Source organism: Buteo buteo, chromosome 16, assembly GCF_964188355.1.
Source record: "Buteo buteo chromosome 16, bButBut1.hap1.1, whole genome shotgun sequence".
NCBI lineage: Eukaryota > Metazoa > Chordata > Aves > Accipitriformes > Accipitridae > Buteo > Buteo buteo.
Window position 1 is genome coordinate 30,053,918 of NC_134186.1, and position 21,508 is coordinate 30,075,425.

The 21,508-nt window shown below is 67.4% G+C and overlaps 3 protein-coding genes across 11 annotated transcripts; 2 read left to right on the plus strand and 1 right to left on the minus strand.

Annotated features, from left to right (window-relative positions):
- The first annotated feature begins 14 nt into the window (after window positions 1-14).
- PITPNM1 (phosphatidylinositol transfer protein membrane associated 1) lies at window positions 15-11,536 on the plus strand. 6 transcript variants are annotated; one of them, XM_075048374.1, is made up of 24 exons: window positions 15-61; window positions 317-412; window positions 1,185-1,399; window positions 1,481-1,602; window positions 4,103-4,324; window positions 4,450-4,764; window positions 4,987-5,082; window positions 5,221-5,328; window positions 5,443-5,504; window positions 5,589-5,833; window positions 6,105-6,294; window positions 6,444-6,551; window positions 6,689-6,846; window positions 7,136-7,314; window positions 7,690-7,860; window positions 8,096-8,245; window positions 8,350-8,498; window positions 8,569-8,679; window positions 8,926-9,042; window positions 9,250-9,398; window positions 9,514-9,663; window positions 10,044-10,227; window positions 10,510-10,638; window positions 10,759-11,536. In XM_075048374.1, the coding sequence occupies exons 2-24, from the start codon at window positions 335-337 to the stop codon at window positions 11,023-11,025; spliced, it is 3,675 nt and encodes a 1,224-aa protein (XP_074904475.1). In that variant the 5' UTR covers window positions 15-61; window positions 317-334; the 3' UTR covers window positions 11,026-11,536. The 6 variants fall into 6 exon arrangements, 5 of the variants coding, with proteins under 5 accessions (XP_074904475.1, XP_074904477.1, XP_074904476.1 ...); XM_075048376.1 differs by lacking the exon at window positions 15-61 and having other exon boundaries at window positions 134-412; window positions 1,185-1,355; XM_075048375.1 differs by lacking the exons at window positions 15-61; window positions 6,444-6,551 and having other exon boundaries at window positions 134-412.
- An 808-nt stretch (window positions 11,537-12,344) lies between these two features.
- AIP (AHR interacting HSP90 co-chaperone) lies at window positions 12,345-14,975 on the minus strand. Of its 3 annotated transcripts, XM_075048415.1 has the most exons (7): window positions 14,766-14,958; window positions 14,436-14,615; window positions 13,870-14,058; window positions 13,549-13,725; window positions 13,296-13,437; window positions 12,939-13,185; window positions 12,345-12,862 (listed from the first exon to the last, which is right to left on the minus strand). In XM_075048415.1, exons 1-6 carry the CDS (start codon window positions 14,862-14,864, stop codon window positions 12,980-12,982), a joined length of 993 nt encoding a protein of 330 aa, XP_074904516.1. In that variant the 5' UTR covers window positions 14,865-14,958; the 3' UTR covers window positions 12,345-12,862; window positions 12,939-12,979. The 3 variants fall into 3 exon arrangements, with proteins under 3 accessions (XP_074904516.1, XP_074904518.1, XP_074904515.1); XM_075048417.1 differs by having other exon boundaries at window positions 12,345-13,185; window positions 13,304-13,437; window positions 14,766-14,975; XM_075048414.1 differs by having other exon boundaries at window positions 12,345-13,185.
- Window positions 14,976-16,780: 1,805 nt separating this feature from the next.
- Window positions 16,781-21,367, plus strand: LOC142040456 (antigen WC1.1-like). Of its 2 annotated transcripts, XM_075048407.1 has the most exons (12): window positions 16,781-17,175; window positions 17,265-17,582; window positions 17,675-17,977; window positions 18,056-18,370; window positions 18,533-18,841; window positions 18,922-19,233; window positions 19,322-19,705; window positions 19,789-19,929; window positions 20,073-20,168; window positions 20,353-20,436; window positions 20,743-20,883; window positions 21,071-21,367. In XM_075048407.1, the coding sequence occupies exons 1-12, from the start codon at window positions 17,097-17,099 to the stop codon at window positions 21,184-21,186; spliced, it is 2,598 nt and encodes an 865-aa protein (XP_074904508.1). In that variant the 5' UTR covers window positions 16,781-17,096; the 3' UTR covers window positions 21,187-21,367. The 2 variants fall into 2 exon arrangements, with proteins under 2 accessions (XP_074904508.1, XP_074904509.1); XM_075048408.1 differs by lacking the exon at window positions 21,071-21,367 and having other exon boundaries at window positions 19,327-19,705; window positions 20,743-20,898.
- Window positions 21,368-21,508: the final 141 nt, after the last annotated feature.

The following is a 21,508-nucleotide window of genomic DNA, read 5'->3' on the forward strand; positions in this document are numbered from 1 at the left end:
AAACGTCACGGCCGTCTCCGTGGGAACGGGCTGTGATGTCACGAACCGAAGAGCAGCGCAGGTTCGGCGGGGGACGGGGCGCGGAGGGCGGGCGGGGGGGGCGGGCAGCGCCGGGGGCGAGCGGAGCCGAAGAGCGCCGAAGGGAGCCGAAGGAAGCCGAAGAGAGCCGAAGGCGGGCGGGCGGGGCCGAGCGGGCGGGGGGCGCGTTGCCATGGGAGCGGGGCGGGCCCGGGAGCGTCGCAGCGGGCCGGGCCGGGCCGAGCCGGGCCGGGCCGGGCTGAGCCGAGCCGAGCCGGGCTGACGGCCGCCCCCGCAGGCGCTGCCCCCCGCCGCCATGCTCATCAAGGAGTACCACATCCTGCTGCCCATGAGCCTGGAGGAGTACCAGGTGGCCCAGCTCTACATGATCCAGGTGGGGGCCGGGGGCTGAGCGCTGGAGGAGGAGGGGGCTGGGGGGCTGAGTATGGGGGGGCTGAGCATTGGGAGGGGGTGCAAGGGGGCTGTGGGGCTGAGTATGGGGGTCTGGGCACTGGAGGGGTGCAGGGGGCTGTGGGGCTGAGCATTGGGGGGGTGCAGGGGGCTGTAAGGCTGAGTATGGGGGGGCTGAGCATTGGGAGGGGGTGCAAGGGGGCTGTGGGGCTGAGTATGGGGGTCTGGGCACTGGGGGGGTGCAGGGGGCTGTGGGGCTGAGTATGGGGGTCTGGGCACTGAGGGGGTACAAGGGGCTGTGGAGCTGGACATGGAGCCTGGAGGGGTGTGGGGGGCTGTGGGGCTGAGCATGGGGAGCTGGGGGGTGCAGGGGGCTGGGGGGCTGAGCATGGGAGACAGATGATTGGGGGGTGCAGGGGGCTGTGGGGCTGAGCATGGGGAACTTGGGGGTGCAGGGGGCTGAGGGGCTGAGTATAGGGGGGTGCAGGGGACTGTGTAGGGCCTGAGGCTGGCCCCAAGGGACTGGCAGGGTGCAGGGGTGTCAGTGAGGTTTGGGTGGGTTTGGGGCCACCGAGCCAAGCAGGGGGTCCTGGGAGCAGGTGTGGGGCTGGGGGGTGTAAACACACAGGGACTGGGGGTTGCAGGAGGGTACAGGGACCCCGGGGACCTGTGAGGTGCCAGGCCTTAAGGGTGTGCGGGTCTCAGGGTTAGGGGGTGCTGGGGGGGCCGTGCTCACCCGGCAGCTCTCTCCACAGAAGAAGAGCCGGGAGGAGTCAAGCGGCGAGGGCAGCGGGGTGGAAATCCTCGCCAACCGGCCCTACAGTGATGGCCCCGGTGGCAGCGGCCAGTACACCCACAAGATCTACCACGTTGGCTCCCATATCCCCAGCTGGTTTCGGGCACTGCTCCCTAAGGCTGCGCTGCAGGTGGAGGAGGAATCCTGGAATGCCTACCCTTACACCCGCACCAGGTGGGACCTGGTGGAGCTGAAGGGTGGGCTGCAGGGCCGACTGTGCCACCGGGCTCAGCCCCATCCCTGCATGTCCCCCAGGTACACCTGCCCCTTCGTGGAGAAGTTCTCCATTGAGATTGAGACGTACTACCGGCCGGACGCGGGCCAGCAGACTAACGTCTTCAACCTGAGCGCGGCTGAGAAAAGGCAGAGGATTTTGGGTGCGTACGGCCGCCGCGAGTCTGGCTCGAGGCGCTGGGCAGGACCTGATGCCTGCCGGGGTTCCCACGCGGTGCTCCCCGAGCTGGGTGTGTGGGTGTGCTGCAGCGCCCCAGGGGCTCAGCTTCCCTGCTGGCTGCAGGGGCTCAGCGTCTGCAACACACTTGGCTTTGCTCTCTCTGCCGGCCCTCGTGTTTTGGGGACAGCTATAGAGGGACCCCAGCAGGGGAAGGCACCTGTGCCCCAAGCTCCCTGCCCTGAGCTCCCTGCCTGCTTCCTTGGCAGCGCTGCTAGAGTCCGCATTAAAGATGTTTTGGGGGGCAATTTTGTCCTCTGTGTTCTTCCCTTGCCTGTATACTTGTTTGTAGCCCTCCCCTTCCCGGTGCCAGCCTTCTCCCCTCTCCTTCCATGTCCCAGCCCCTGTCCCACGCAGTCTGGCACGGCTTTGCCTTCCCAGCCCCTCTCTGGGTGTGCGTGGGAACATGCACCGGGCTCCTGCAGGGCGTTTCGGATCAGCTGGAGCCGGGGGAGCTGGAGAAGCGTGTCCCCATTTTCCCACCCCCTGCCCTGATTCCCCTGCTCCCCAGGGCTTTGCTCCAGATCGCTCTCTGGGTCCGGGTCCCTCCGCTGCTTGCCAGAGGGACCGGCGGGCAGAGCTGGGAGCCCGGGGTGGGATTCCTCCCTCGCCGGTGGGTTTGGCCCCGGCTGCTGTGGCCTCCCTTTCCTGGTGGTGTCGATCTGGTCGTTTTAGGCGCTGGAGTGCAGAGCGTGACGCGCTGCCTCTTAAAATGGAGGCCTAAAATAGGCACTTGGAGGAAATGATTCATCTGACCTATTTCTCTCATTGGCTCTTGCGGCACTGGGGACGTCCGGCCGGGATGTTGGTGGCTTGGGCTGGGGGGGACAAATTCTGCCCCTGCCACTGCCAGGCAGCAACCGAGGCCAAGCGGATAGCAGGCAGGGCACGGCCCTGTGCCCGCTGCCTGCTGCCCTGCCTGATTTTCCCTGCCGGTGCCTGTCCTGTGGGCTTTCCGCAGGGCGCGCTGCGTCTCGGATAGCTGCTGTCTCCCGTGGGGAGCGGTGCTGAGGTGGGACTGGTCTGGATGCTGACCCTGCTGGGATTTTCTTTGCCAGCTCTCACCCCAGCATCCCGTAACACCGACAGATTTAAACCCCATCTCGCGTTTCAAAGGGCAACAGAGTAACGTGGTTTGGACTGTCGGGACGAACCACGGGTGTAACTGCGTCCTTGCCAATTTTCTCACAGCAGTAGAAGCAAACAGATCCACCGGTCGTCGTGTGAGTGACGCTGCCGGGAGCTGCTTGGGGCTGGCAGGTCCTATCCCGGCTCCTCGCTGCTGACTGCAGCGTGCCACCATCCAGGCTGCTCGGCCAGCCCGTCAGGCGCTGATTTAAGGGCTTGCGTTTGCCACACAATCTGGATGCTGTGGGTGCTGCTTTCCCACCCTGTGGTGGGTTTTGCAGGCTGGGGAGGTTTGGAGGGGTTGTGGCACTTTGCATTTCAGCTACCTGCCACAGGAAAAGCCCTGCTTCAGAGCATGTGCCCTGCAACAGTTCCACACTTTCTGAGCCTTAAAAGTCCTTTTTCCCCCTTTTTTTGGCCCAAGCTGGAGGAAGAGGCCAGCAGGCACCTCGGGGGTGTCAATGGGGGCAAATAAATGCAGGCTTTGGCAGAGCCTGGGGATGGACTGGGGGGTCTGGCTGGGGACAGCTCTGTGGGAAGGTCCTGGGGGCCAGTGGGGTGCCCTGGGACACCCCCAGGACCCCCCAATACTGGGCTGGAAGGAGCTGGCCTGGAGATGGGGCTGGAGCAGCCAGACTGCAGGAGGTTTTGTGCAGGGTTGGGCCTGAACAGCCCCCCAAGGTCTGTTGGATGATGTTTTCCTGGGTGCCCTCTGTGAGCACCCCCTCCAGTTTTGGGGAGGCCACCCCTGTTTTGGGGAGAAGGGGGGACATTGCCATCGCACCCCCTGGCTCGACGGGGGCTTCTCCTGGGTCATGTGGTGGTTTTGCTGTGCTCTGTGCCCTGTTACTGGGGGACCCTTGGGTCTGGAGTGGGGGCAGCTGGCGGGCCTCACCACTGCGCCGAGCTGCTCGTTCCGTCTGTCCTCAGCACCAGCCCCTGCGTCCCCCGGGGTCACCGGGGCCGCTCTCCCAGCTGCCAAATCTCCTGCCTAATGCGCCTATGTGTGTCAGCCCCGGCTCTTCGCACGCCCCGTCGCCTCCGCGCCTCCCCCCGCGCCTTTCACAGCCGCGTGTGCACCCAAGGGGACGTGTTCGCGTGCACCCGAGGGTGCCTTTGATGTTATAGAGTGTTTGCTACTGGCTGTGTCGGACGTGCGGCTTGCGGGAATAATTTGCTGGGTGCCCCCTCTGATTTTTGTGCGGTTTTCCCCTTTTTTCCTGCTCGAGGGGGGCTCCCACCTGCCCGCGTCCCCTCACTGAGAGCTGCAGGGTGACGAGTGCTGTTCCCCCCTGCAGACACCATCGACATCGTGCGTGACCCCATCTCCCCCGGGGAATACAAGCCCGAGGAGGACCCCAAGCTCTACCACTCGGCCAAGACGGGCCGGGGCCCACTGGGGGATGACTGGCTGGAGGCAGCTGCCGGCGGGCCACTGATGTGCGCCTATAAGCTCTGCAAGGTGGAGTTTCGCTACTGGGGGATGCAGTCCAAAATCGAGCAGTTCATCCACGATGTGGGTGAGTGCAGGGCAGCAACGGCGAGCCCTCGACCACCGGCACCTTGGCATTGCTGGAGGGGGGCAGGTTTGGGGAGCCCCGGGGCCATGCTGGGCTCGCTCTCCCCCGCACCCTCCCCGTCGCAGGTTTGCGGAAGGTGATGCTGCGCGCCCACCGCCAGGCTTGGTGCTGGCAGGACGAGTGGACGGACCTGACGATGGAGGATATCCGGCAGTTGGAGGAGGAGACGGCGCGGATGCTGGCGCAGAAGATGGCCAAGTGCGGGGAGGTCGAGGAGCCCCCCATTGCCGGGCCCAGCCCCGAGGGGCGGCCGGAGCCGGGGGGTGCCAGCGGGCAGGAGGGGGCCGAGGTGCAGGGGGTGGCCGATGCCTCCCCTGATGATACCTTTGCCAAGCAGTGGTCCACCTCTTCCCGGTCCTCCTACTCTTCCCAGCATGGAGGTGAGAGACCGGGTCCTGCGTGGGTGGGATGGGGACCCTGAGCCCTCCAGCTGCTACCGTTCTCTATAGATGTGTGGGGAGACCCTTTCTTCCCTGGTCTGGGGGGTTCTGGGTGACCCGGTGGTCTCTGGGTGAAGGAACAAGGGGGAGCTGTGGAGCAGGAGTGGGGTCTTGCTGTGGGGCGGGGGGGGGGTCTGGGTGCTGACCCCGTGCTGGTGGCAGGGGGGGTGTCTCCTCAGAGCCTGTCTGAGTGGCGGATGCAGAACATTGCCCGCGACTCCGAGAACAGCTCCGAAGAGGAGTTTTTCGATGCTCACGGTATGTCAGGGCAGCCCCGCGGTCACGGCACAGCATTTCAGTGGCAGGGACCAGGCACCAGCTTGGGGAGGGCTGGATGCGCCTGGCGGGGGGGCCCTTGTGGGCTCCTTGCCCACGGTCCCCTCCCTGCCGCCACAGAGGACCTGTCCGACAGCGACGAGGTCTTTGCGAAGGAGATGACAAAGTGGAGCTCCAACGACTTCTTGGACACGCTGGAGCGGCCGTCGGAGCTGGACGAGGCACTGGGTGAGTGGCGGGGGGGGGGGGCCCTGGCCCTAAACCCCAGCATGGGTGTCCTGGAAGGGGGTCAGTCTCCACCTGGACACCCCGGCCGGGCTCACCGGGGCCATGCGTTCGCAGGGGACGGAGCCGGCGCCGCCAAGGCTGATGGCGAAGGATTGGGGGCATCCAGCTTCCCCGAGGTGTGTGCCCTGCCTCGTCCCTTCCCTCGGTCCGTGCCCCCCACCCCGACACAGGTGCCGACAGCAGCGCTCTCCTTCCCGCAGGGGGGCTCGGCGGAGAGCGCGGGGCAAGCGTGCCGGATCCACGCCCTCTTCCTCATCCTCCACAGCGGTAACATCCTGGACCAGGGAGCGGGCGAGCCGGGCTCCAAGCAGGCGGACGTGCAGACGCTGGCGGCCACCTTCGACGCCGTCACCCGCGTCCACTTCCCCGAGGCGCTGGGGCACGTGGCGCTGCGCCTGGTGCCCTGTCCGCCCATCTGCGCCGCTGCCTACGCCCTCGTCTCCAAGTATGGATGGCAGCGCTGTGTGCCGGGGCCGTGTACTGTGCCGCGGGGCGAGGATGGGGGGCTGTTGTCCTGGAAGACCACCCTAGAGCTGTAGGAGGGGACCAGGGAGGTGGTGGCCTTAGAGATGGGACTTTCCTTCTCTCGGTGTGGTATCCAGGACAAGCGATGGGATGGGGATAACTGCCGGTGCAGCATCCCGGGGCAAGCATCGTGCGGTGGGATGGGGATACTGGGGCAGCCCACTTCATCCTCTCTCCTGCTTCCATCTCAGGCTCAGCCCCTACAGCCATGACAGGGACAGCCTGTCCAGCAGCCAGGACCACATCCCGCTGGCAGCCCTCCCGCTGCTGGCCACCTCCTCGGGGAGCTACCAGCACGCTGTGGGCGCCGTCATCGCCCGCGCCAACCAGGCGTACAGCACCTTCCTGCACTCCGGGGAGGGGGCCGGCTTCTGCGGCCAGGTGAGAGGGGAATTTGGGGGATTCGGGGCAAGCTTTGCTCTGGGTTCCAGCTGGGGCTCGCCTCCGCTGGGAACCGCTTTGCCACTGTGCGGTAGGGCTTGGGGGCTCTGTCCTTCGTTGCCCTCGGCATGGGTGCATGCCGTCCGCAGGTGGTGCTGCTGGGGGACTGTGTGGGCGGCATCCTGGGCTTCGACGCGCTCTGCCAGAGCCGGACGGGATCAGGGGGCAGCCGCAGCAGCAGCCGCCGCGGCAGCCTGGTGAGTGCCGGCACCCTGCTGCCGGCCGGGATCGGGGAGGGTGGGAAGGCGGTTAGTGCCCTTGGGAGCTGGGGTGCAGGGTTGGCAGGGGTGCCGGTGGCAGCTAAGCCGGGCACTCGCTGCCTCTCCCCCCGCAGAGCACGGAGCCCATCTCCCCCGAGCTGTGTGGCGGCAGGGACCCGCTGGCTGATGGGGCGGACGGAGCAACAGGATCGGGCCAGGCCAGTCCTGAACTGGGGGCACAGCCGTCCTGCCGGGAGCAGGGGGACAGCCACCATCACAGCTCCTCGTGCAGGTGAGAGCAAGGGGGATGGTCGGCTGTGCCGTGGCCCGTCCCCGCGGGAGCTCTGCTGATCTCCCAACTAATTTTGTGCTTTACGGAAAGGGTGAATTTCCCACCTGCGCCAGCCTGGGAAGGAGCATTGCATGGGGGCAGCCTGCCCTGGGGGTGTCTTGCTGGAGCTCCCCTGCTTCCAGCAGCTCTTCCAGGCTAACGGGGCTGTGCCAGGCACAGCTTTGCCCCCGGGGTGGTGGGGGCGGGATGGCACTGTCCCTCCCCATGCCCACCAGCCCCACTGTCCCAGCCTGCAGGCCAGCGAGGCCCCGCTGGAGGCAGAGGCACCGCGGAGCAGCACCGCGGCGCTGGACGGGACGGAGGGCACCGGCACTCGCCTCGACTTTAAGGTATCCGGCTTCTTCCTCTTTGGCTCCCCGCTGGGGCTGGTGCTCGCGCTGCGCAAGACCGTCATGCCCGCTCTGGATGGTGAGGACCCCCGCCAGCCGTGGTGCCAGCCCCCGACCCTCCCCGCAGGGCTCGAGCCCTCATCCCCGAGTCGTGCTCCCCCCGCCCCCTGCAAGCCTGAGCCCCCCCAGGACCTCCCCAAAGACCCCTGCTTGGGTTTGAGCCCCTTGCACACCCAGCCCTGGCTGCCTGGGTGTCGGTGTTGGTGTGTGCCCGAGCATCCCCTTCCCCGCTCTGTGCCTGGTGCCCTGGGTTTGCCCCCCCAAACCTTTCCTCTCACTGGGTCTTGCTTCCTCCCCCCTGGGTGTTGAGCTCCCGGCTGCGCTGCCCTGTGCCCGCCAGCCCTCAGGCTCCTTGCTGGGCAGCCCTGAAACCCCCTCCCCATCTCTGCCCCAGTGGCCCAGCTGCGTCCTGCTTGCGAGCAGATCTACAACCTCTTCCACGCGGCCGACCCCTGCGCTTCTCGCCTGGAGCCCCTCTTGGCCAAAGCCTTCCACGCCGTCCCACCGCTCAGCGTGCCCCGCTACCAGAAGTACCCCCTGGGTGACGGCACCTCCTCCTTGCTGGGTGAGCAGCCCCCGTGCCAGACTGGTCCCGGACACCCCGGGGCATGTTGCGGGCTCTGGTGTTGTGCCAGGGTAGCCAGAGCACTCACAGCGCTGCAGGACCCCAGCTGGGTTGGGGAGGGAAGGTGATGTGCAAGCCCTGACCACCCCTTTGGGGCTGTGCTGGAGGGGGGAGGTCCCAGGGTGGTTGGTGTCTCCAGGGGGCTCTGGGTGTCCTCATTCGTGTGTCTCCACAGCGGAGGCCTTGCAGATGCACTCTGCCCTGTTCCTGCCCGAGGTGGATGTGGCTGCCCCCCCCACCCCCACTGGCAGTTTTGGGGGCTTCTGGAGGGGCAGCGAGCCGGGAGACCCCCCCACTCCCGCCAGCACCAGCGAAGTCGTCAAGAGTAAGTGCCGTCCCTGCCCTGCCCATCCCATCCCGTGCCAGTACCACAGAATGCGCGATGCAGAATAAGGTCCGGGGACGGATTCATTCCAGCTCTCCCCGCAGTCCTGGAGCGCTGGTGGGGCCCGAAGCGCATCGACTACTCACTGTACTGCCCCGATGCCCTGACCGCCTTCCCCACCATCACCCTGCCTCACCTCTTCCACGCCAGCTACTGGGAGTCCTCCGACGTGGTGGCCTTCATCCTGCGCCAGGTATGGCGGGATGGGCGGCACGGCTCGCTGGGGCCAGTGGAGGCTGAGCCGGGGTTGTGTCGCTCGGCAGGTGATGGAGAAGGAGGGGCCGCAGCCAGCAGAGAGCGAGGAGAGCTCTATCTACAGTCCCGCTATCCCCCGGGAGAAGTGGCAGCGCAAGCGCACCCAAGTGAAAATCAGGGTATGTGCTCCGTGGCCATCGGGAGCCTGACCCTTTGCTAGGGCAGTGCCGGGCTCCATCCATCCCCAGTTGCCTGGGCAGACCCTGGCTGTGGGCCAATGCAGCTGGGAGGGTTTGCTCCCATCTGCCAGAAGGATGCTGGGATGGTCCCACAGGATGGTGGGGCCCGTGTGCCCCTGCGGGGGATTCCTCGGGTGCCCCCCCACGGCCCTGGCACAAGCTGCTGAACCCCTGGTGTCCCTGCAGAACGTGACGGCCAACCACCGGGCCAGTGACGTGATCGTGTGCGAGGGCAAAGCGCAGGTCCTCAGTGGGCGCTTCATGTACGGACCCCTGGACGTGGTGACGCTGACCGGGGAGAAGGTACTGCTGGGATCACGGGTGCTGCCAGGACCCCATTGAACATGGCAGGGATGTCCAGGAGGGGGCACGGGGCTGGTGTCACCAGCGGCAGGGGAAGGGATGTGGACCCTACGTGGTATGGTAGGAGAGGGCCTTAAGGACTTGTAGGTTGGGGACGCGGCAGGATCTGGAGGTTCAGTCCATGCTCAGCCCTTTTTCCTCTCCCAGGTGGACATCTACATCATGACACAGCCGCTCTCGGGGAAGTGGCTGTACTATGGCACTGAGGTGACGAGCGGCAGCGGGCGCCTGACCTTCACCATCCCTCCGGACAAGGCTCTGGCCATCGGCATCTACCCCGTGCGGATGGTGGTCAGGTGAGATGCGGGGGTGCAGTGCCATCTCGGTTCCTCCTCCAGCCCTTTCGGCAGAGCTAGACCTGCCCAATCCATGGCAGAGCCTCCTCTGAACCTCCCTGCTCTCCCGCCCCAGGGGGGACCACAGCTACGCCGAGGCGTACCTGACGGTGGTGGCCCGGGGCACCGAGTCAGTCGTGTTTAGCATCGACGGCTCCTTCACCGCCAGCGTATCCATCATGGGCAGCGACCCCAAAGTGCGGGCAGGGGCTGTTGACGTCGTACGGTAGGTGCCCTTAAAGTAAGGGGGACAATCTCCTCCTCCTCCTTTCATGGTGCGGCCACAACCCAACTGGGGTAGCGGGGTCATGGGACCAGGCTGCCTTCCTATGGACGAGCTGGGGAATCTCCTGCCACCCCCTCACCCAGAGAGTTTTCACGGCATTTCTGTGCTGGTGCCTTCTCATGGGGGAAATACTCTACTCCTGAAGCCTGCTGTGATACCCCCATAGCTCTGCTGTGCCTTCAGCCTTGATAAAATCTCTGGTAGGAGGAAGGTTTTGGAGGCAGCACCCGTGCGTGATGTGTTGGGAGATGCTTGGCAGCTTCCTGCCAGCAGGACTGTCCCTTCACGGGCTCCTGGCAGCAACCCGTGTCCCCTCCTAGGCACTGGCAGGATTCGGGCTACATGATCATCTACGTGACGGGACGCCCCGACATGCAGAAGCATCGCGTGGTGGCCTGGCTTTCCCAGCACAACTTCCCCCATGGTGCTGTCTCCTTCTGCGATGGGCTCACACACGACCCCCTGCGCCAGAAAGCCGCCTTCCTGCAGAGCCTGCGCACCGAGGTGGGGACACGGGGCTGATGGTGGTGGAGGGGTAGCGTGAGCTGTGACCCCCTCCATCCCGGGGGTCAGGGGAGCCGTGTGTGGAGATGTTTGGAGCTGGACCACGCTGTGCTGGTGGAGCTGGCACCCTCTCCCACAACTGTGTTCAGGGCACAGAGGGGCAGCTCCCAGCCCGTGGCGTTGCAACCATCCCTCGTAAAACAAGGGTGTCCGTGTCCCCTGGGGGTGGCTGTCCCTGCGGGAAGGGTCGTTCCCTGCCCTAATGCTCCTGTCTATGGGCAGGCAGAGATCACCATCGTCGCCGGCTATGGCTCCACCAAGGACGTCTCCGTCTACAGCTCGCTGGGACTCGCGCCGGCACACATCTACATCGTTGGCCGGGCCGTCAAGAAGTTCCACAACCAGTGCCAGGTACGGTGGTGGGGCTGGGGACATGTTGGGGCTGCAGGGGACAATTGCTGACCCTACCAGGGTGCAGGGAACATGCGATGGCCGAGGCTGCCGGCTCAGGCTGTCCGTGCATCCCCACAGTTCCTGTCCGAGGGCTACGTAGCCCACCTGGCCCAACTGGAGGCAGCGGCCCTGGCCCACTCCCCCAAGGGCCCCCCACGGCCCGTGCTGGGCAAAGGCACCTACGGCTGCCCGGCGCCCGTCGACTTCCTACGCAAGCAGAGCCAGCTCCTGCGGTCTCGGGGCTCCAGCCAGGCAGAGCGGGATGGGGGACCCCCACCGGCACCCCCAGGGCTGCCCCGGGCCAAACCCCGCAGCGTCAGCCTCAAGCTGGAGGGTGAGGAGTGAGGGTGGCAAGGTCACCGTCCTGCCGCTGCAGCCTTCGTTTCTGAGCCAGGAGCACCTGGGGCCAGAGCCTGCGACAGACCCCGAGCCGATAGGAAGGAGATGAGGTGCTGGGTCCTCTGAGACTGAGGGGCCCTGGGAGATGGCACTCCAAGACCCCCCTCCAAGGGCCAGAGCTAGCCCCTCAGGGCTGAGCCACCCCGGGTTTCCCCTGATGCCCCCCAACTCTGCCTCCCCCCTTGCTGCCCCATCCCCCTGGTCCTTTGGGGCTGCAGAGCTGCTGCTGGGCAGTGCCCGGTGGGGTTTGCCCCCTGGGAACTGCTGTGTTCCCCCCCCGGGGTCATCTGTCCCTGGGCAGCGCTGGGGGGGGCTACACCCCAGGGCAAGCAGCACCTCCCTGCTCCCCACCTATTTATTTCCGTTCGGTGTCGCCAGCCATGGGGCAGGGGAAGGGCTGGGATTCAAAAGCGGTTCCTCTGTTCTCTTCGTTTTGGTGTGAAATAAAGCGATGTAAAGACGAGGTGCCGGGGCCCGTGTGTCTGCTCTATACGCTCTCAGCCACGGATGCCAGCGGCTTCCCCTGCCAGCAAAGCCCTGGCGAGCCTCGGACCCAGGGCCACGGTGTCACACAGGGAGGTGGCCTTGGGGGACAGTAGTTGGGTCACGAGCAATTCAGAACACATTGTGGGGTGGGTAAAGCTGCTAAGAAATACGGCCTGGGGTGGCTCTGGGCTGCACCACTGCTCTCGAGTACGCGTTGATGCTGACATCAAGCTGTACGTCGTGTGAGCGGCTAAACCTTTTCCACAAGGGAACAGCCGTGGTGTTAGGGCAGGGATGGAGGGACCACGGAGGCTGGAGGAGGAAAGCTGCTGGCTTCAGTGAGCAGAGCAGGGCCGGGGCGGCTCAGCCACCCTGCTGTCACCTCTGGGCTGGGCATGGGGCGAGGGCCGTGGATTTTGGGGGGCTGCAGCGGTGTGGGCTCAGCTTTGAGCTCCTGCAGCACAGGGCCACAAAGGGCATGTACTGACACAGCCTGTGTGTGCATTAGAGCTGCTTTCACACGCTGAGCCCAGGACAAAGCCTGCTGGAGAGTTTTCTTGGCTCTGCACCTTAGAACAGTCATTTAGCAGCTATAACACATCCATGATGGGGGGAGCGCTTACCACAGCAAGCAGGGGCTCAGGTTTGCAGTGAGTTTGCAAGGCCTCAGGGCCAGGGCTTGCCATGCTCCCTCCCCCCGACCTGTTCCTGGCCTGCCTGCAACTTTGCTTTACCTCATATTTCTGTAACAGCAGTTTTTCTAAGTCACCAAGTGCCTGTGACTATTTTTACTTTTGTTTATCTTGGCATAGCACGATCAGAGTTTTATATAGATAGTAGTAACAAGCAGTTATTCTATATAAAATATTTACGACGCTGACATGACGATGTAGTATAGAGGAAACACCGGCTTGGGATGATAGCAGCAGCCTTGAGACGTGACGATGCAGGACGTGGCGTGGCATACAGGGGTAAGAGCTGGGGCTGAGGCTTGGCACCGGAGACCCTGTGGCCATAAACAGCTTGGCCAGGCCCAGGGGCTCAGCCCAACATAAAGTATAAAAACATCAAACAACGAATAAAAGAACTCAGCAGAGAGCAGCAGGCTTGAGCTTGTGTCACCTCACGCGTCCCTTCCCGGCGTGACGATGAGCAAAGTCTAAAGCCCAGCAAGGAGCTTTGCCTTTAGATTGCGCTTCAACCGTGCGCTGCGATTGCTATACGCTGCTTAATACTGCGACTTCAGTGCACTGCTGTGTCACCGGGCCGTGGCGAGCTCCCGGGCCACTTCAAATGACTTCAAATAAGTAAAATTTGTATTAAACATTAATAAACATCAATGAACATTCCACATGTGGAATATCTAAAAGAACCTGTTCAGAGAGCGTTGGGCTCTCCACTGTGGCCGTGGACTCTACTGCGAGAAGATGCCCTTGAAGCGAATCTTGTCCTCGGCGTCCTTCTCGCGCAGGCGGGCTTCCAGGCTTCGCAGCTCCTTGGAGACGACGGGGCGCAGCGAGGGGTCGAGGGCCAGCACTTTGGCAAAGTCAGCCTGCGCCTCCGCCACGTTCCACACCGCCGCGTGGGCCTTCCCCCGCTTGAAGTAGGCCTTGACGTTGTCTGTGGGGAGAGAGCTGGTGGGCCGGGGGAGCGCGGCGGGGGCCTCCCAGGTAGCCGCTCGCCCCACCGGCACCCACCGTGGCCGGCCGGGCCGGCCCGCGGCTCCTTACCCTCATATTTGTTGAGAATGGAGGAGCAGTGATCCAGCACCTCGTAGTATTCCTCGCACTGCAGCTTGCATTGGCAGTAATTTAACAGCAGGGGTGTGATCTTCTGGTCGAGCTCGATCCAGTCCGGAGAGCCAGGCTGCTCCTGCAGGATGAGACGGAGGGAAGAGCATGAGGGGAAGCTCCCAAGCCCTGCACTCCAGGAGGGATGCGGGGAGACCTATGTGCACCCCAGAGAGGGGCCAGGGAGCCCCACCTTCATCTGCAGGTTCTTGAGACAGGCGATGGCATCGTAGTATTTGGCAGCTGCCTCCTGCACCTTGCCCTGCCGGTACAGCTCATTGCCTTCCTTGTGAATCAGAGGTACGGCCTGCAGCTTCTCCTCATCCGTCATGGCCCACGGGTCCTGCTGGTAGGAGCCGGGTGCCTCCACCTGCCGGCACCCCGTCATGAGAGCAGAGCCTTCCTCCAGGCGGGGGCAGAGCCCCAGCCCCCTCCTGCCCGCAGCCTCCACCCCGGGTGGGTGCTTGCGGCCCCCAGCCGCCCCTCCCCGCGCCGGCACGAGCAGGTGCCTCACCTTGAGCACCTCGATGTCGAAAATGAGGGGCTGGGGGTTCTTCTGGAGCTCGTCGAGGTCGGGGTAGCCCAGGGAGTAGTGCTCGTGCAGCTGGGCGATGCTGCAGCAGTGCCGCTGCCCCTCCAGCGGGTCCTTCCCCGCCGCGATGTTGCGCAGGCTCTTGGACACCAGTGGGTAGAGCACCACGTGCTGTGGGGTGGAGGTGGCGGTGATGGGCCGGGACCGCACCGAGGGGGGACCGGGACGCTGCCGGCCTCGCACCCCGGTGAGGGGCTGCCCCACGTGTGGGCGCGGCGCAGGCCCCGCCCCCTGAACCAGCACGCCACGCCCCCTGCGCGCAGACCCCGCCCCTGGAACCAACACACCACGCCCCCCGGGGTGCAGACCACACCCTCGGGCGCAAACCACGCCTCCCGAACCCGCCCACCACGCCCCCCCGAGGGCAGACCACGCCTCCCGAACCCGCACGCCACGCCCCCCGAGGGCAGACCACGCCTCCCGAACCCGCACGCCACGCCCCCCGGAGTCGCAAAACCCCGCCCCACTCCGGCCCGGCCCCGCCCCACCTTGGCGTCGCAGCGGAAGCGGGCGCGCTCCCCCGGCCTCATGGTCCGCAGCGCCGCTTCCCACACCGGCAACTTGAACTTCTTGCCGGCGATCAGCTCCATGGGCTTCCCCCGCGCCCGGCTGTCATCCAGCGGCGTCTCCTCATCCCCGCACCGCAGCGTCCGGTAGTGGAAAGTGGCCTGAGGGGGAGAAGTAGGCCGCGCCGTCACCATAGCGACCGGGGGGGGGGGGAGGACGACACCGCGCATGCGCGCCTCGCTCGTCTCGCCCTCCCCCCCTCCCCAGCCCTCCCCCCCTCCAAGCCCCGGAGGCGGCGGTGCGTCCCTGACCTTGGTGCCGTCGCGGAAGTCAGGCAGCGGCCCGGTGCCCTCCCGCAGCACCTCCTTGTACACGCCGTCCGCCCGCAGCTGCTCGACCTGCTGCGCCATCGTCGCCCCGCCGCTCCCCGCCCGGCCCCGCCTCGTCTCTCCTCGGCCGCCTCCGCCGCCGTTCGGCTCTTTCCGCAGAGGAGGCGGCCGCGCGGCGGCGCCCCCTACCGGCGGGGAGTGGGACTCGGCGCTAGGGCGGGGACTACGGGGGAGTGGGCGGGGACTACGGGGGGAGTGGGCGGGGCCAGGCCCGGCGGCGGCGGGAAACGGTTCCCGCCCTGCCCCGACCCCCTCCCGTTCAGGAGACCGGGGCGAGGGGGGGAGGATTCCGGGATAAAAACCGGCCCTGGGGCTCGTCCACGTCCCTGCAAGGGCCGCGGGGTGTGGTGGGTGAAGGTCACCGGTGAAGGTCACCTCCTGCTCCGGGGGGGGACACCGAAGCCGTGTCATCCCCCCCTTCTTGCCAGTCCCGGCGGGGTTTGCATCCCCGACAGCTCCCCGGGGAGGGCCACGAGGGTCAGGCAGCCGTGGCGGGTCCACGCTACGCCATCCCGGATGACGCTGGCGTCGGGGGTCGGCCCCACGCGCCGTCCCGGGGCGAAACGGGGGGACGTTTGCAGGTGGAGGGTCCCCAGTCCCGCACGGAGGCCGGTGGCACGTGGCGGTGCCGACCGCGCTGCCTGCAGGTGTGCCCCTGCGGGGAGATGGCGGTTCCCACCAACGGCTGTCACCGCGTGCCTGCGGCCCCTTGGCCACCTGCGTTTCCTGGCTGCCTCCGCGCCGCCCTCCTGCAGGTTGCTGGGCCCTTGCACCGCCGTCACGATTTGGGGCTGTTATCGCGCTTTCGGCGGTTTTGCCTGGGCTCGCGCAGCTGCAGCCGTTCAATGCGAACCCGCTTGCCGCATCACCGCCTCCTCCTCTGTGTCTCACCGGCCAGGCCATGGTCACCGGCACCGCTCAGCACCAGGTCCCATGGCTGTGGGTGGCTTAGCCCCGTCCTCGTCCTCATATGCAACCGAGACCTCGAGGGATCTCTTCCCTTCCACCCCCTGTGCCCATCGGTCTTTGCTGTGCTCGGTCCTGGCTTAACCAGGCGGTTGTCACCCCCCACCCCCGTAACCGGGTTGGTTCCATGCCCCCCCCAAGCAGCGTCACCGCGGGCAGATGCCGGTGTACAGAAGCACGGCGTTATCGGTAACGCTGCAGGTGGCCGGGGAGCCGCGTGTGGTCGATGCCGACGCCGCGTCCCCGCCTGGGGGGGAAAACGGTCTCCTTCCTGCCCGCGCTGCGAGGTGAGCGCGGGGGCACACCTGCAGGCAGCACCGCCATGTGCTGCCGGCCTCCGCGAGGGGCCGGGGATGTGCCAACTGCAAACACCACGGTGAGACTGGGGGTTGCTGTCACCTCGGTGCCCCCCCTGGGGTCTCCAGGTACCCCGGGGAGCGGAGCACCCTGAGGATGGGTGCCGACGTGCTGGGGTCTTCGGGCTTTGCACCGCGCCGGTGCTGAGGGCGGCCCTGTAGAGGCTTTGGTAGGTTTTGGGGTGAATCCTGTCGCCATCAGGACTGGGTTCTTGCCAAGCTCGGGTGGCAGGGTCGGCCCCACAGGGCGACACGGGTGGGAAGGGTCCACGCGCCCCGTGCTGGCCGCAGGTGCCCTGAGAGGGGGCTGGCTCCCCCCCAGGGACATCCGGGTGCCGACCCACCGTGGCGAGGTGTGTGACGCCAGAAGCGGAGCCGAGCCTCATATTTGGGCACGGAGCAGGTTATTGGAGGCCGGGCCCCCGTCAGCCGGGAGATAACCCGCCTGATAACGGCTCAAAAGGTGCTGCCGTCTCCATTGGCTCCCGGCTGCGGCGCTGCCTTATATATCACCCACCCCGCACCAGGGCGGGGGGGGTCCGGGACGGCAGGATGGTGCCCGTCGGGGTGCTGGGGCTGCTCCTGTGTGTGCAGCTCTGCGGGGGTGAGCGCCGGGGCAAAGGGCAGCCACGGGGCAGGGACCCCCCCCCCCGAGTCCTGAGCCGGGCTCAGCACCCTCTTTGCCGCAGGCACCGGGGAGCTGCGGCTGGTGGACGGCGGCGGGCGCTGCGCCGGTCGGGTGGAGGTGAAGCACAATGGCGAGTGGGGCTCCGTCTGCAACTACGACTTCGACTGGGAAGCCGTTTGGGCCACCGTGGTGTGCCAGCAGCTGGGCTGCGGCCGGGTGGCCAAGGCGTCCGTCTACGCTCCGTTCGGGCAGGGCACCGGCCGGATCTGGCTCCAGCCCTTCTTCTGTGGGGGTGACGAGAGGATGTTGCAGGACTGTCCCCACTTCGGCTGGGGACGGCACTTCTGCGGCCACAACTGGGACGTGGGGGTGACCTGCACAGGTGAGGGTGGGGGTGGCCGTGCCGATACACCCGCCGTGTGCCGGGACATCCCCGGGCAGGGCTGAGGCCGTGCCGGTGCCCCGGTGCAGACGCGGTGGAGCTGAGGCTGGCGGCCGGCGGGGGTCCCTGCGCCGGGAGGGTGGAGGTGAAGCTGCAGGGCCGCTGGGGCTCGGTGGCGGATGACGCCTGGGACATGGAGGACGCCGAGGTGGTGTGCCAGCAGCTGGGCTGCGGCTCGGCCGCCGCCGCCTTCGCCGCTGGCAGCCGCTTCGGCAAAGTGGACGGCCCCATCAGCCTGACCATCATCAACTGCCGTGGGGACGAGGCCGCCCTCTGGAACTGCGAGATCCGTGGCTGGGGACCCTACGTGGGCATTCACGACTTCGACACCGCTGTCATCTGCCAAGGTAGGAGCCGGCCGGCGTTGGCGGGGGGACACACACACACGCAGCAGTCCCGGCACATCCCTCACCACCGACCCCCCTGTTTCTCCCGGCAGGGTTTGCCCGGCTGGTCGGCGGTGACAGCTCCTGCGCTGGGCGGCTGGAGGTGCGGCGGGGCCGAGCCTGGACCGGCGTCTGCGAGGACAGCGTGGACATCGAGGCCGCCCGGGTGGTCTGCCGGGAGCTGGGCTGCGGCGCGGTGCTGGCCGTCCCCGGCTCCGGACGGTTTGAGGCGGGAAAGGGGCCGCTCTGGGACGAGGGGTTTAATTGCGTCGGCACCGAGCCCCTCCTCGCCACCTGTGCCCGTCGGCCAGCCCGCGGCCGGGGCTGCACCGGCCATGCCAGCATCATCTGCTCCTGTAAGTGCTGGGGGTGCCGGGGGGGAGTTCCCCGCGCTGTTGTGTGAGCCCCCCACCCCAACACCCTTTCTGCCGCAGCCTACACAGGTTTTCGGCTGGTGGGCAACAACTCGAGCTGCGCCGGGCGGGTGGAGGTGGAGGCGGGGGGGACGTGGGGGTCCCTGTGTGCCACCGGCTGGGACCTGCCCGACGCCCACGTCCTCTGCCACCACCTCGGCTGCGGTGCCGCCGCCGCCGTGCCCCCGGGAGGCTTCTTCGGCGGGGGGGACGGGCCGCTGCGGCGGGACGCCTTCGGCTGCGACGGGAGCGAGCGGCACCCGGGCGAGTGCCCCGTGGTGGTGCTGGGGGAGCCCGCCTGCCCCCCCGGCCACGCCGCCGCCGTCAACTGCTCAGGTCTGTATGGCACCGCCGGGAAAAGCCTTAAGGGGTTTCTGGGACGCCCCAAAAACAGGGAGCGGAGGATGCGGGGCCATCTTGGGGCGAGGGGAGGGCTGAGCAGGGGCCCCGCTACGCTGCTGGTGCTGCGGCCACACGGCACCGCCGGGGATTTTGCAGGCATCGCCGAGCCCCCGCGGCTGGTGGAGGGCGAGAGCCGGTGCGACGGGCGGCTGGAGGTCGCAGCAAGCCCCGGGGTCTGGGCCCGCGTGCCGACGGGGCTGTGGGACGCCCGGGGTGCCAGCGTGGTGTGCCGGCAGCTGGGCTGTGGCGTGCCAGAGAAGGTCTACGGCGTGCCAGGCTCGGGCACCGCGGGGCTGCGGGGGCTGCGGTGTGCCGGCACCGAGGAGAACCTGGCCCAGTGCAACGTCTCGGGGACGGCCGCCGTACCGACCGGCAGCCCCGAGGAGGTGGCCGTCGTCTGCTCGGGTGAGTACCCGGGAAGGGCCGGGGGGGTGCCGGCACGCACCGATCGGCCGCCCCAGCCCGGTCCCCTCCGTGCCCCGCAGGCAGCCGGCGGGTGAGGTTGGCGGACGGCCCCGGTCGCTGTGCCGGGCGAGCGGAGGTCTACATCGACGGCACGTGGCGCGGCGTCTGCCGGGAAGCCTGGGGCATGTCGGATGCCGCCGTCGTCTGCCGCCAGCTGGGCTGCGGAACGGCGCTGCCGGCAACCGGCTCGGCTCGCTTCGGTCCCGGCACGGGACCGCTGTGGCCGGGTACCGGTGGCTGCGCCGGGACCGAGGCGTCTCTCTGGGACTGCCCGGCCTCGGCACGGCACGGCTGCCGGCGCGATGGCGGGGCGGCTGCCGCCGTCTGCTCAGGTCGGTGCCGCGCGCCCCGGGATCGAGGAGCGGGGGGGTGCCCGGCCGTGCCGTGCCGTGACCCCCCCGTCCCCGCACCCCCTTGCAGAGCAGCTCTCCCTGCGGCTGGCGGGCGGCAGCGGCCGCTGCAGCGGACACCTGGAGGTCTTCTACAACGGCACCTGGGGCCGCGTGTGCGCCAACGGCACCGGCCCCGCCACGGCCGCCGCCGCCTGCCGGCAGCTGGGCTGCGGGGACGGGGGGAAGCTGGTGGTCAACCCCGCCCGGGATACGGTCCCTGCCTGGTTGGCCTGGGTGGGCTGCGAGGAGGGGGCCCGTTCGCTCTGGCACTGCCCTTCGGCGCCGTGGCACCTGCAGGCCTGCAGCTCCGGCAGGGACGCCTACGTCGCTTGCGATACGGACGGCGACGGCACGAGCGGGACGCCCACCCCGTCCCCGCGGAGCCGCTGCCTGGACGGTGCCACTTGCACAGGTAATTTTGCCCGTCCCGGCAGCCCCCCCGCGCCGGGCCGGCCGGGGTCCCCCTCCTCATGCCGCCTGGCGATGTCCCCGCAGTTGTCCCCACCGGCAGCACGCCGGCGGCGGCGAGGACGGCGCCGGTGCCAACGATCCTGTGCGTGGTCCTGGGGTCGCTGCTGTGCCTGGCCCTGGGCGCCCTGGCCGTGCAGGCGTACCGCGGCTGGGTTCGGCGCAGAGGTGGGTCCCCGGTGGGTGGGTGCCGGGGCAGAGCCGCTTTGGGGGGGGGGGGGTCCCGGGGGTTCCTCTGCCGTGGGGTGGCTCAGGGGGGTGGGCAGCGGGTGACCCCCACGGCCCCTGGTGAGCGCTGCCTGGGGTTTCAGGTCGCGGCAGAGCCGCGGACGCCGTCTCCGACGCCATCTACGAGGAGCTCGACTATCCCCTGACGCCGGAGTACCAGGAGGTGCCCAGTCGCTCAGGTCGGTGCAGCCCCCCCCCAGTGCCTGGCAGCTCTCCCCGAAGCGGGGGGGGCTCTGCCCCACCGCAGCACCAGGTCCCGGCGGTGCGGCACAGGCTCACGCCTGCGGCACGGGGGTGTCCCCCGCTCCCACCGCAGCGGTGCCGGCTCCGGCCACCCCCAGCGCCCCGTCCTCCCCCCACCAGGGTCCCTGTTGGAGGGGTCGGGGACGAAGCTGCCGTATTACACCGAGGACGGCGTGGAGGAGGGTGACCTCAAGGCGGCCCCAGGTAGGGGCACGGGGGCAGGAACACGGTGGGGACCCCCGGGGAGAGGGGACGTAGCCAGGCTGGGGAGCCAAGGGGACACGGCCCCCTCCCCGCCGTTGCGTGGCGAGCCCAGCTCAACTCATTAGCGTGCAGCAAAGCAGCACCTTTCCCTGGTGATTAATCCCTGCTGCCGCTCTGGCGGAGGGCTCGCTGCCCCAGTGCCACCAGGACATCCCCGGTGGCATGGCCGGAGTTGGGGGGGGTGGCACAGCCAGGATCCTGCCACAGCCTCCAGCTCGCTCCCGTCCACCCCCGTGCCTGTCCCAGACACCCCTGACCTGCCCGAGCACGGACCCCCGGATGGCTACGACGATGCCGTGGCCGTGACGGAAGAGTCCCCTGCTCCCGACACCGGGGATATCTCCGAGGGGGTGGCACAGGGGAGCTGGAGCTGTGACCAACCCACAGGTAAGAGGGGCCACAGCCGCCCTGTCCCCTGGAGACCCACCTTGGGGAGGGGGGGCTCGGCCGCGGTGGCGGGCAGGGAGCAGGCAGCAAATCCATGGGGACTGCGGCAAGACCCCAGCCAGGGTCTGGCAGGAGGGACACGAAGCAGAACCCCCCCCAAAGGCACCGGCCTTTGCTGTCCCCTAAGGTGGGAGTTACCCCCCGCCAAGTCCCCCAGGAGCCACAGGGGACCCCCCGACACAGCCCCCGGGGAGCACAGACTATGACGATGCTGGCGTCAGCACGCTGGGGACATCGCTGTGAGGATGCCTGGGTCTCACCGCGGGAGTCCCTGGGGACACGCGTGCAGGGTGGTGGAGCTCTGTCCCCAAGAAAGGGTGGCCCTGGCCGTGGGGGTCACCTCTCCCTGCCCAGGACCGCAGCAAAGCAGCTCCCGCCTCCCTCCCACAAGCAGCACTGCAGGGATTGGTTTTTTTTTTATTTCACTGTGAATTTATCTTTTTTTTTTTTTTTCTATTAAAACCCAAAACTGGCTGGAGACTCGCTTCCAGGGCTGGCACCTCGCTCCCAGGTACATCAGCCATCCCTCGGGGATGTGGGGCAGGAGCTGGACCCACAGACGCGT